At 40.0% G+C, this 12,420-nt stretch overlaps 1 protein-coding gene across 5 annotated transcripts in view; it reads right to left on the reverse strand.

Moving 5' to 3' along the window:
* The window catches only part of LCORL (ligand dependent nuclear receptor corepressor like), a 77,643-nt gene that overhangs the window by 25,234 nt on the left and 39,989 nt on the right, over nt 1–12,420 (reverse strand). For all 5 annotated transcript variants that reach the window (XR_012882506.1, XM_075858500.1, XM_075858491.1 and 2 more), the window contains exons 2-5: nt 10,052–10,117; nt 3,646–3,722; nt 3,425–3,554; nt 602–856 (exon numbers count right to left, since the gene is read on the reverse strand). Coding sequence is in view for 4 of the 5 variants with exons in the window: in XM_075858500.1 (XP_075714615.1) it covers nt 602–856; nt 3,425–3,554; nt 3,646–3,722; nt 10,052–10,117 (528 nt within the window). In the remaining variant the exon portion in view is untranslated. The remainder of the gene's footprint in view (nt 1–601; nt 857–3,424; nt 3,555–3,645; nt 3,723–10,051; nt 10,118–12,420) is intronic.

Here is a 12,420-nt window from a genome sequence, read left to right on the forward strand (position 1 = left end):
GTTTGTTTCTTCACATTGGCGCCTATGTATGACGGATACCACTGTATGGCATCCATCACAGGTATACGTTAAACGTATACCTTGAGGGCTGGAAAAGCATAAGGTAGCGCTTGGCCCAGGGATTCCAACCCTGGGGAAGCCTGTGACGTCACTGTCCATGTATGGACAGTGATTTCAGGGGAGGCTTTTAACTATGGAGTCCCCGGCCTGAGCATCGATAGCGCTCTGGCTGGAGGCTCCAGGACTGGAGAAGCCCCTAACGTCACTCTCCATCGGTGCTTCAGTCGGAGGTATACGTCGGGACTCCTCCCTGCGTATACCTCTGACGGAAGTAACAAATGTAATGTGAACATGCCCTACAGGGTATAGGGCCACAGTGCCTTTAAACATGTCATTCTTAGAAAATGAACAGCAAATTCTGGTCAGAATCCTGCTCTACTCCACAATATACATAATGCTTCAGCTACTACCTGGCACCATACTACAAAATGCATGTCAAAGCCAAAAACTAGTGTTTTTTTAGTTTTTTTAAATGTCCTATACATTTACGAGGAAACCGGTTAACTAATATTCAAACACATATTCATTACACAGATCTTACCATCCCGAAAAGTTTGTTCGTGAATCCTTGTAACAGTGAGGTCTAGAGGACCATCCTGCTCATCATGAAGTAAGCTATCAGTTTGGTTTTTTTGGATCCCGTTACAGCCAAGAGGATCATCTGCTATTGTTCCATTACTATCTTGATACATTTTTCGGCTTTTTGAAACATATTCAATTGCAAACTGACGTATCATTTTCTTCATTAATTCCTGAGCTACAAGTGGAATGTTGGGATCACAGTTCTGAGGAAGATCTGACAAAACAAAACAGCTTGGTTTACATGCACTTAACCAACAAAGTATTCATAATACATTTTTAAATAAGATTATAAAAATCTTTTAAAAAATATAAGGGTGCAACTCCTACTGTACATCAATTGAAGTATTTGTAATTAATGAATTCTGAAGAACCCTACAAGTAATAGCTTAAAGAGGCTCTGTCACCACTTTATAAGTGCACCATCTTGTTCATAATGTGATCGGCGCTGTAATTTAGATTACAGTAGTGTTTTTTATTTAGAAAAACTATAATTTTTTACGGAGTTGACCTATTTTAGCTTTATGCTAATGACTTTCTTAATGGACAACTGGGCGTTGTGGAGAGAAGTGTATGACGCTGACCAATCAGCGTCATACACTTCTCCCCATTCCCCATTAATTTACACAGCACATAGTGATCTAGCTAGGTCACCACACACGCACACGCACACACACACACACACACACACACGTTACTCAAGTGTCCTGACAGTGAATAGAGATCACTACTAGCCAGGACGTGAGGTCAATTCAGAATCCTGACACTTCGGTAACGTTTGTGTAATCTCGTTTTAAATGAGTCTCACGAGATTACGCTTGCCTCGCTGTAAATCTCACACAAACGTTACCGAAGTGTCAGGATTCTGAATATACATCACGTCCTGGCTGGTAGTGATCTCTATTCACGGTCAGGACACTTGCGTAACGTTAATGTGTGTGTATGTGGCTGTACATAGTGATCTAGCTAGATCACTATGTGCTGTGTAAATGAATGGGGAGAAGTGTATGACGCTGACTGGTCACTAATTGGTCAGCGTCATACACTTCTCTCCACAACACCCACTTGGCCAAAAAGTAAAACACGCCCAGCTGTTCATTAAGAAAGTCATTAGCATAAAGCTAATATAGGTCATAACTCCGTCAAAAATGATAGTTTTTCTAAATAAAAAAACACTGCTGTAATCAACATTACAGCGCCGATCACATTATGTACAAGATAGGCAATTTATAATCTGGTGACAGAGCCTATAAGTATAAGAAGGCTAAAACTGGTTAAAATGTTATGGAAAATAACATTTTAAATGGGTTTTGCAAGGATATAAAATAAATCCCACCTGATGTAAAAGAAAAACTATAAACGTCTTAAAGGAACAGTGTCACCAAAAAAAAATGTTATATATCAGTTTGATGTTAGTGTTTTATTAAAAACGTTTGTATTTATATGTGTGTTTGTGTGGTACTTTTTTTTATTTTTACACTTTTTCTTCCCTATGGGGGCTGCCATTTTTTTTTCCATTTCTGTATGTGTCGATTAACGACACATATAGACATGGAATACGGCAGCTCCAGTCCGAGAGGGACTGCGAACGGGGCCCGTTCCATCCACTATGGTGTACGCCGTCTATGTGGGAACGGCGCATGCGCCGCTCCCACACAGTCCAATTTGAAATGCGCGCCGTCCGGCGCCATTTTCCTGTGGACCGGAAGTCGCGGCCGGACAGTAAGATTACTACTTCCGGTCGCGGCTTCCGGACTTGTGCACATGGAGCAGCGGCAGCAGACGGAGCGGCGGCGACTGGAGCAGGTAAGTGATTTCTATGTATGTTCGTGTTTTACTGTGTGTTTACTAGTGTATGTTAACCTACTACACTGTGTGTTAGCTAAAAAAATGGCGACACACAGTGCAGGAGGTTAGACTGTTCAATCCCCTCGTTTCTCCCGGCAATAGCCAGGATAAAGGAGGGGGGGATTCTGAGAGCTCACTAGAGCGAGGGATTTTTTCCCAATTTTGCAGCATAAAGCAATGTGGTTGCTTTACCACATGCAATTGGGAATTGCTCCATCTAGTGACCAGCAATGGGAAATATTATAAATTAGAATAATATCCAATTGAAGCCAATTTATAATATTTCCTGACGCGTGAAAAAAATTAGAACAATGTTTAATCACCCACACACTAATTGTTTAACTAAAAAAAAAAAAAATTTTTTGCTAACAACACATTCCCTTTAATATACTTACACTTACATTTGGGAATGGCAATTCATGTAAACCAGGCAGCTAATCACAGCCCGCTACCACGATGTCACTCTGGACGATACATCATAGCAGCAAGCTGTTATTGGCCATTGAACATCATTAATATTTTTGTATTTTTATGGTGCTTGAAACCAATTTTTGACAGGACATAAAAAAATGGCAGAAAATTAAATAATTGGTGGTCCCAAGCTTGAATGCGGTGTCAGCGCTTCAGACTTCTAGGACTTTGAATGGTGAAAGAGTACAAATGAATTAACAAGTGCTACAGTCCCTTGTGTGCAACTGTGGGAGGATTCTCGGACTTATAATTGCACCACTTAATAGGTGTTGTACATGATTGGGAAAAAAAAATGGTGTGCTTTTTCTCCAGAACCTGTGCTACTGTAGGTCGTTCATGGTTTGTGTCTGGTATTGCAGCTCTGCTCCATTCATGTAAATGTACAACCCCTTTTAAAGTTCAATTCTCACAAAAATAACAAAAAACACTTTGGGTGAATGCCGCAAGCTATTTAGAAAATACATACCTTTCTTTTGAAAGAGTGCATTTAAATAATTTTCAGCTTGGCATTCAGTTTTCTCTGTGTTGAACTGGCCCTGAGATATCAGTTCCCCTGTAGGTGTGGACTGTGCCGAACCACCTGATGGTGTGCAATCCTAGCAAGGAAATACAGTATAACATTATCTTACTCGGACAGCGCTAACGTTATACAGGACCATGGAAGGAATAAAATAAACAAATACTTACATTTGTATCCTTGCGGAGGTTACATAATGAACATTTATCATCCACACACCAATCAACCAGTTCTTCTGGTTCACAGTCTATGGAAAAAAAAGTTATGTAATGTAATTTTTGTAATGTAATCATTTTTCAGATTTTTTAATTTCATTATCACAGGCAGGATTACAAGGAAAAGGACAATAGGTGAAGGACACAGCTCACCTTCTTCCCATCCCAGCACAGTGACCTCTGCACAGGTCACATGTACACAAATCCCTGCTACAGAAATTAATGTTCCATCTTCAGACTACCATGCCTTCTAACCGTCCCAGATCCAGGAGGATAGTCCCAGATTCCAGGCGCTGTCCGGCTGCACTGGGCAGTCGAGGGGATGGCCTGCTTTTAACTCATTTGAATCCAATGGTGGAGCACGGAGCAGTCAGATCGCTGCTCCACCATTCACTATGTGATGCAAGCTCTGAGCAGCTTGACGTAGAGCGGCACGATGCAGTGATGTCATCGCGCCTGTCTGCGCCGAGCCACACAGAGCACAGGCCGGAGTAGACTTGCAAAGGGATTTCCTCCATTCATTGTGGGAATGGGGCTAGGTGAGCAGTTATTTTATTATTTTTAGGAAGCACAATTGGGCACGATCCAGTGCGTGCGCGCAGTGTCCGTGTCACCATGGGAGGCCCGATCCCGTGTGTGTCACCATGGGAGGCCCGATCGTTAGGAACGTGTGTGTACGTGTGTGTGTGTGTGTGTGTGTGTGTGTGTGTGTGTGTGTGTGTGTGTGTGTGTGTGTGTGTGTGTTAATTGGCCGAACAAGCACTTGTCGCATTTCAAAAGCCATAACATTCTTTTTTTTTTTCTTTTTTGAAGACCGCTATGCGAGTTCATGTTTTTTGCAGGATGAATATTATTTTTTAATGCCACCATTTTGAGCATAATGGTACCATTACATATAATTTATTGAATAACTCTTAACTTTTTTGGGGGGAAGGGGGGGTAATGGATTTTTTTTTTCTACCTTCCTCTTTTATTTACCATGTGGTATAAACATAACTTTATTCTGTGGGTCATTACGATTACGGCGATACCAAATTTATAATAATAATTTTTCCCGCTGACATAGCTGTATGAGGTGTAAGTTTTTTTTTTAGGAGGCAGGATAAAAACAGAAAATCCCAATTCTGGCATTGTTTTTTTTTTTAATTACGTTTTTAAGACGTTCACCCTGTAGGTCAAATAGTAATAGGGTCATTACGGACACTGCAATACTAATTTGGTGTGGCTTTTGTTTTTCATAATAAAGCATTTTTTTGTAAGTGCAAAAAAAAGTGATTCATATTTTTTTATTAACTTTGTTAACCTATTTGACTTTTTTTTTTAGTCCCACTATGAGAATTTACTATGTGATTCAGGACAGAGGTCACTTTGGCCCTTGAGAACCAGCCCCATTTTTTCAAACTGGACGTGTCATTTTATGTGGCAATAACTTTGGAATGCTTTGGCCTATCCAAGCGATTCCGAGATTGTTTTCTTGAGACATATTGTACTTTAGGTTAGTGGAAAAATCTGGTCAATAAATTCATAGCTTATTATAATTTAACAAATTTTTCTAATTTTAAATGTATCTACTTTTAAAACAGATCGTAATACCACACAAAATTGTTGCGAATTAACATCCCCCATGTCTACTTTATATTTGCATTGTTTTTTTTTTAACATTTTATTTTTGTAGGACGTTACAAGGCTTAGAACTTTAGCAGCAATTTCTAAAATTTAAGAAAATTTCAAAAGGCCCAGTTCAGTTCTGAAGTGGCTTTGAGGGCCTTATGTACTAGATAGACCCCATAAATCACCCCCTTTTAAAAACTCCACAGCCTCAAAGTATTCAAAACAGCATTCAGAAAGCTTAACCCTTTAGGCGTTTCCCCAGGAATTAAAAAGCAAAGTAGAGGTGAAATTTACAAATGTCATTTTTTTTGCCGAAATTCATTTGTAATAAAAAAAAAATCTGCAACACAGAAGGTTTTACCAGAGAAACACAACTCAATATTTATTGGCCAGATTCTGCAGTTTTTAGAAATATCCCACATGTAGCAGTAGTGTTGTAATGGACTGAAGCACCGGCCTCAGAAGCAAAAGAGCACCTAGTGGATTTTGGGGTCTCCTTTTTTCAGAATATATTTTAGGCACCATGTCTGTTTTGGCACCACTAGACCTCTTTAAACCTGTGGAAACTCCCCAAAAGTTGTTTTGGAAACTACACACCTCAAAGAATATATCTAGGGGTATAGTTAGCATCTTGACCTGACAGGTCTTTTGCTATATTTATTAGAGTTTGTCTGTGAAAATGAAAATCGTTTTTTTCTGAAAAAAATATATTTTTTTAAATATTTACAAAGAATAAAAAAATAAAAACCACCCCAAAACTTGTAAAGCTATTTCTCCCGATTACAGCAATAACCAATATGTGGTAATACACTTCTGTTTGGACCCATGGCAGAGCTCAGAAGGGAGGGAGCGCCATTTGGTGCGCAGATTTTGCTTGGTAATAGTTCTGTTTGGGGTTTTACTGGTATTTCAGTTTATAATGTGGGGGCATGTGTAATCTGTGCGGAGAATATCAGGGCAGAATAAGAAGGTATAATAATGCGGTAAATAAATAATAATTCATAGATATGTGGCCGGTATCGTACAGATAAATGGTGCCCAATCTTATCCGCTTTTGGAACGCTCTGCACAATTTCGCTATATTCTGAACGGCAGAATTTTTTTATTTTTTCTACACCGGAGCTGTGTGAGGGCTTATTTGTGACCTTACAATCTGTAGTTTTCATTGGTACAATTTTAGGGTACATGTGATTTTTTTGATCACTTTTTATTCGATTTTCTTGGCAAGCAAAGTGACAAAAAATAAAAACACACAAATGTTTTTTTGTCTTTTTTTTACAGTGTTCACCGTGCACTATAAATGACATTTTACTTTATTCTGCAGGTCGGTACGATTACGGCGATACCAGATGTATATAGGCTTATTTTTATGTTTTGTGGAGTTTGCGCAATAAAAATCACTTTTCTATAAAATTATTTATTTTTTGTGTCACCATATTCTGAGAGCCATAATTTTTTTATTTTTAAGTAAAAAAAAGCTGTGTAAGGGCTTGTTTTTTGCGGGACGGAGTATAGTTTTTATTGGTATTATTTTGGGGTACATGCGACTTTTTATTCTATATTTTGGGAGGGGTGAGGACTAAAAAAAATAGTGATGCTGGCATGGTTTAATTTTTTATTTTTTTTGCAGTGTTCACCGTGCGTGAAAAATAATATAGTTTGGGCGTTACGAACGCGGTGATACCAAATATGTGTACTTTAAAGTTTATTTTTTTCCTATAATAAGACTTATTATAGGAAAAAAGCATTTACTTATAACTTGTTTTTACACTTGTATAAAACATTATTACTTTTTTTTTATTTTTTACTTGAAGACCTGCAGCACTGATGGCTGCTATAATACATTACACTACCTAGGTAGTGTAACGTGTTATAAACTTTCAGTGTGACGATGACAGGAAGCCTATGAGGACCAGCTGGTCCTCATAGGCTTCCGTGAATGGCAGGCCCGGAGGCCTCCGGTTTTGCCATGCAACCGACGGCAGCACCCGTAATCTGTCCCCGGGAAAGTTGGTTTTAGCAACAAAACGTTCCAGTTTGTTGCTACAACAAACATTCCCTGCGATCACATGAACCAATCAGGTCCCGATCATGTCTCCAGGACCAGACGCAGGGGTTGACCGCGCGATCCGGGTGTCACTGCTACTCCGAGACACCCGGATCGCGCTTTTAACACCCACTGTGAATTCACGTTGGCGCTGCACAGAGCCCAGCAAGCGCCAACGTGAATTTACTGTGGGCAGTCAGGAAGCAGTTAATAACGGCGTCAGAGCGATCTCCCCAGCGCTATGCCGGCAGAAGCAGAGGTCTGTAGATTCACGGCCTCGTTGCACGAGGTATATGTGAATAGGACGTGAATCTACAGATTGTCGGCGTGAAAGGGTTAAAAATCGCTTTTATAATACACAGCAATACTGTATTGCAGTGTACTATCCCTGTAGGTGTAAAACTGGCAGGAAGCTTATTAGGTCATGCCTCTTACAGGGCCTAATAGGCCTTCACCAATGGCATAACTGGGGGCCTTTGTTAGGCTCCCATGTAAAGCATTGGTGCCCTGCAACCGTGTCGAGGGAGTGCCAATTGGGTAACAGAGGAAGACCGCTCCCTCTGAAACCACTTAGATGCTGCGGTTGCAAATAAATTTCCCCCCCCCCAATGACTGCCTATGAACGATATATACAACTACTGTATAAAGTATACAGTTGCATACATCAAGCCTTCACATTCAGCGTACACGTTGCAAGATTTTTCCAATATGCCCTTTTTAGTAAAGAGGTGATTGGAGGGAGTAAGCAGCATTGATAGAAAGGACTTTGGCAACTTTCAAGTGGCAAAATCAGCTGCAAACCCTCACTACTTTTGAGTTGCGATGAGTTAACGGGCCTTTACTTCTTGTGCTTGATGCTCCTGCATTAACCCGGTGGGCACTGCTACCTTATAAAAATCGGAATGGGTGCCCTCCCTATAAGGGTATGTTCACACGCTTAGCAAAAAACGTCTGAAAATACAGAGCTGTTTTAAAGGGAAAACAGCTCCTGATTTTCAGAAGTTTTTTTTAGCAACTCGTGTTTTTCACGGCCGTTTTTGGAGCGGTTTTTCTATAGAGTCAATGAAAAACTGCTCCAAAAACAGCTCAAGAAGTGGCATGCACTTCTTTTTTTGAGCACATTTTTTTTCTTTCTACGCGGCAGTTGTTAAAGTCTGGAGGCATTCTGCTTGTGTGAGTGTGAACATACCCTGAAAAACGAGTTGCTCAAAAAAAATGGCTGAAAATCAGGAGCGGTTTTCCCTTGAAACCAGCTCCGCATTTTCAGACGTTTTTGGTTTTGTGTGTGCACATACCCAAACACTGAATGCTCTGTTTTGCATGGTCTGCTTTCTAAGTGAGGGGCTCAGACGAGGACCAGTCACATTTTAGTGGAACACGATTACTTCACTTCATTGACAATTATATAGTGCATTTCTCTTTTTAACTTTCATCATTTATGTTGCGAGCAGCTGGTTACAGTCCTAGGGACCTAAACACATCTCGTTAGGTTTAGCTTTACTTAAGGTGTGAACTATTGAGCTTTTAGTTTCCATCACTAAGGCTCTGTTCACATCTGCGTTGGAGGCTGCGTTAGGGGTCTCTGTCGCAGATCTGGCAAAGACTACCAGAAACAATAGCGCAGCACGCTACACTATTGTTTCAGGTAAAACCATGGACACCCCAACAGAGAGCAGACTGAACCCATTAAAGTCAATGGGTTCCATCAGCCACCGGTGGTATCTGTGGTGCAACGGAACAGTCGCTTCTGGTTTTCCCTAATTCTGCTCCTCTGACGGAGCAGAATAAAAAGCAGCGACACAGGTGTGAACATAGCCTAACATGTAAGGGCTAAGTTCACACTTGCGTAGTATAAGCAGTTACGCTGAACCGTTTTTAGACCAGAATAAGGAGAAAAACGAATCCATTAAAAATCCCATTGAAATCGATGTGACTTTAAATTGCATCCGTTAGTGCCCGTTCGTGTTCGTTATGTTAGTCATACGTTTTTTTGACGGAGACAAAAGTGCAGAGTACAGGACTTTTTGTCCGTTCAAAAAAAACAAAAACAAAAAAACGGATGTCTAAGGGAGGCGTTATTTTTATTATTGGTGTCTAAGTAAAACTGATACAAAAGGAAACCAGAGTAAACACTACACCGCTGTCATCAGACAACCGAGCCCCCGCTCCAGCCTGCACGGGACACCCGTGCAGGACGTGGATTTGGCTGCCGTGAATAGGCGGTGGTCATTAAGGGGTTAAACTGCGATTCAATGGGGCAGGTATTTATTTTTTTCGGTGAGGTTTGTATCCTAGATTTGTTCCTCAAAAGGGGCTGTCTAGCTTATCAAACTAATTTTTAATACCCTATTAGAGAAGTGCGAATAAATGGAGGGGGTTCTCCTGTTCAAGACCATAATCTATAATTCAGAGCAGAGAGCGTCTCTCTCTCTCTGGTGAACCCGGAATGCCTGTGTATTACAATTACATTGATTTCAGAGAGAACTGTGTAATGCTTCATTTCTCCTGAGATGGCACTGCAGGCGTATTAAACACTTGCTGACAGATTCTGAAAGACGTTCTATGCGAGCACGCCTTCAGCCTGACGAGGAGAGGAAAAATAAGCAAATCTGCCAATGCATCTGTATCAATGTGCGCCCCTACAGATGTATCATTTCTCATATTTAGAAAGACAGAAAATGGTTAATAATGTTAAATACTTACCATCAAATAAACTGAGGTCTTTACGTAATCCTGGTCCATACAGCCCTTCTAAAATGCTCTCGAAACCTACAAAATATAAAAGATAACATAAAATGATTTGCCAATTAATTACAAAATGTCTAAGGCCGTGACAAGTCGTGGTGGATATGCTGTGCCAGGAATTTGTGGCAAAATTTGCATGTGTTACATTCATTAGTTGATCAGCAATCATTAAGGAACTGTACACCTCAGCGTTCGGGTTCCGTTCAACCTTTCAGTCAGAGAAACCGATGAACGGAAGCCCGAACGGAAACCATCGCTTCTGTTTGCATTACCATTGATTTCAATGGTAATGCTTCAGTTTTAGTGTTTCCGTTTGTTTTACCATTCCTTTAACGGCAACAATAGCGCAGTCGACTGTACTTTTCATTCCGTAAAAAAAAAGAAACTTTACAGAGCATAAAACAACGGAAATGGAAGCAAAAAAAAAAAAAAAAAAAAAAAGTGGAGGAAAAAAACTAAAAAAATTGTAATTTAATATACATGGCCCAAACAAACATTTTTGATAATAAATACAATAGAAAGCCACAGAACCGACGGCCATTCAGTAAAGATTACGCCAACTGTCAAGTAATACATATGACATGTTAGCACGGCGTATATATCACATTTAAGATAGTGGACACTAGAGCACAACAAGTCTGATAAAAGCTGTCCACCTTACCGTTATGGTCTGCCGCCAAATGTTCTAATCTACAGAGCAAGTACACCCGTCACCCACTCCCAAATGGAGTAAATCACGTTAGAGCACCTGTGGCGTGGAATGATCATTCAAGTGGCCATAAGAAAATAACGGGCAACCCCACCATATGTCTAACATTGAGCCCACTGCGTCATTACACTGCATTTATCTGAGACAAGAGGATACATTTTGTGTAGGACAACGATACAAACAAGAGGGAATCTAAGTTTTTATACTGTGCCCAGCAAGCCATAGGATGTTGTGAGCGTAGCTAGAAGCCTTCACCCATAAACTTCCAATCTCCCTCTACCAAGCCCCATAAACCAAGGAAGGGACCTGCTGAAGAAATCCTGTAAAATTCAATAGAAATGAGAGATTATTCGCCTAGGAGATTCATCCTGTAGGAGTCGAGAGCCAGAATCTAAGAACAGACAAAGGAGACAGAGAAAGCGAGCTCGAAGTAGTATATTTGCAGCCTTAATTTGGGTGTAGGAGTCTAAAACTCTAAAAAGTCTAAAAACTGGTCTACTCCTTTCCTTCTCCAGGATGGAACGCTGGATTATTAAATATGGGAGTCAATAGATCAGGCCAACGAGAGTTCTTCAGCTTGTTGAATAACTGACCGCACACTCTAATAAAACCATGTATAGAAAACCGTAACATCTCTTTCCCTGGGTGAGAGAAGAAGAGAAGAGTCCACATACGCATCGTGGCTTCTGTTTATTACATTAGCCACAAAAGCAGTGCCGGATCAGTCGTAGCAGCCGTCGCTTGACAGATTTTGAGGCGGAGCCTCCAATGTAAATGTGAACAAATATTATATTATACAAATATAATAATGTATTGATCCACAGAAAAGTCCTAGTTAGAAGATTAAACATGCATTCTGTCCCATTTAGCATTTTTTCTTTATTTAACCCCTTACATGAATGAACGGAGTAAAGACCAGATATCAATGGATTATAGAACCATATACATTTGGAAATGAAGGACATACAATAGGAGGACTAATAAATCATGCATATTAACAAAGATATATGAAGGCAAAATCAAATTTATGGTGAACAAAGGGCTGAATACACTCTCCCTCTGATAGATTTGATTTTATGTTCTGCTCCATTAAACCTGTAAGCAACTGACCACTTATCACTTGCGTTTCCATAGGAACTGATGAATAATGTATATGACACAAATAGCGTTTCCATGGAATCAGGAAATTTCTTAATACCTCTATACATACAGTAGGTTAAAATTACCTTGTGTCAAATTATAAAATAGAATACAAGGGAAAAACAAAACAGATGCATGGAAATGTTCATGTACGTGAGCCGCTGTATTTTCAGTGGATACATCTCTACTTCACACAGGACACAGAAGTGGTGAAGACTGAAATAAAACCAGTCTTCACAAAGCTCGTCCACTACAGTCAAGCAAAAAAAAAATTAAAGATATTTTTACATTTCCTGTGATGGGTGGTTTTCTTCAGAAAAACTGCATTGCAGTAACACATGCATGTGGTTCTCTTTTGCACTGTGGAGTTGACCCTATAAAATGTTTCGTCTTTTAATGCAAAGTGTGGATAGGAATTTATTACATTTTTTTAAATCTCATTCGGCCACTTTTCAACAATATTGAATAAAAAATGCGT

The sequence above is a fragment of the Rhinoderma darwinii genome, chromosome 1 (assembly GCF_050947455.1).
Source record: "Rhinoderma darwinii isolate aRhiDar2 chromosome 1, aRhiDar2.hap1, whole genome shotgun sequence".
Taxonomy (NCBI): Eukaryota; Metazoa; Chordata; class Amphibia; order Anura; family Rhinodermatidae; genus Rhinoderma; species Rhinoderma darwinii.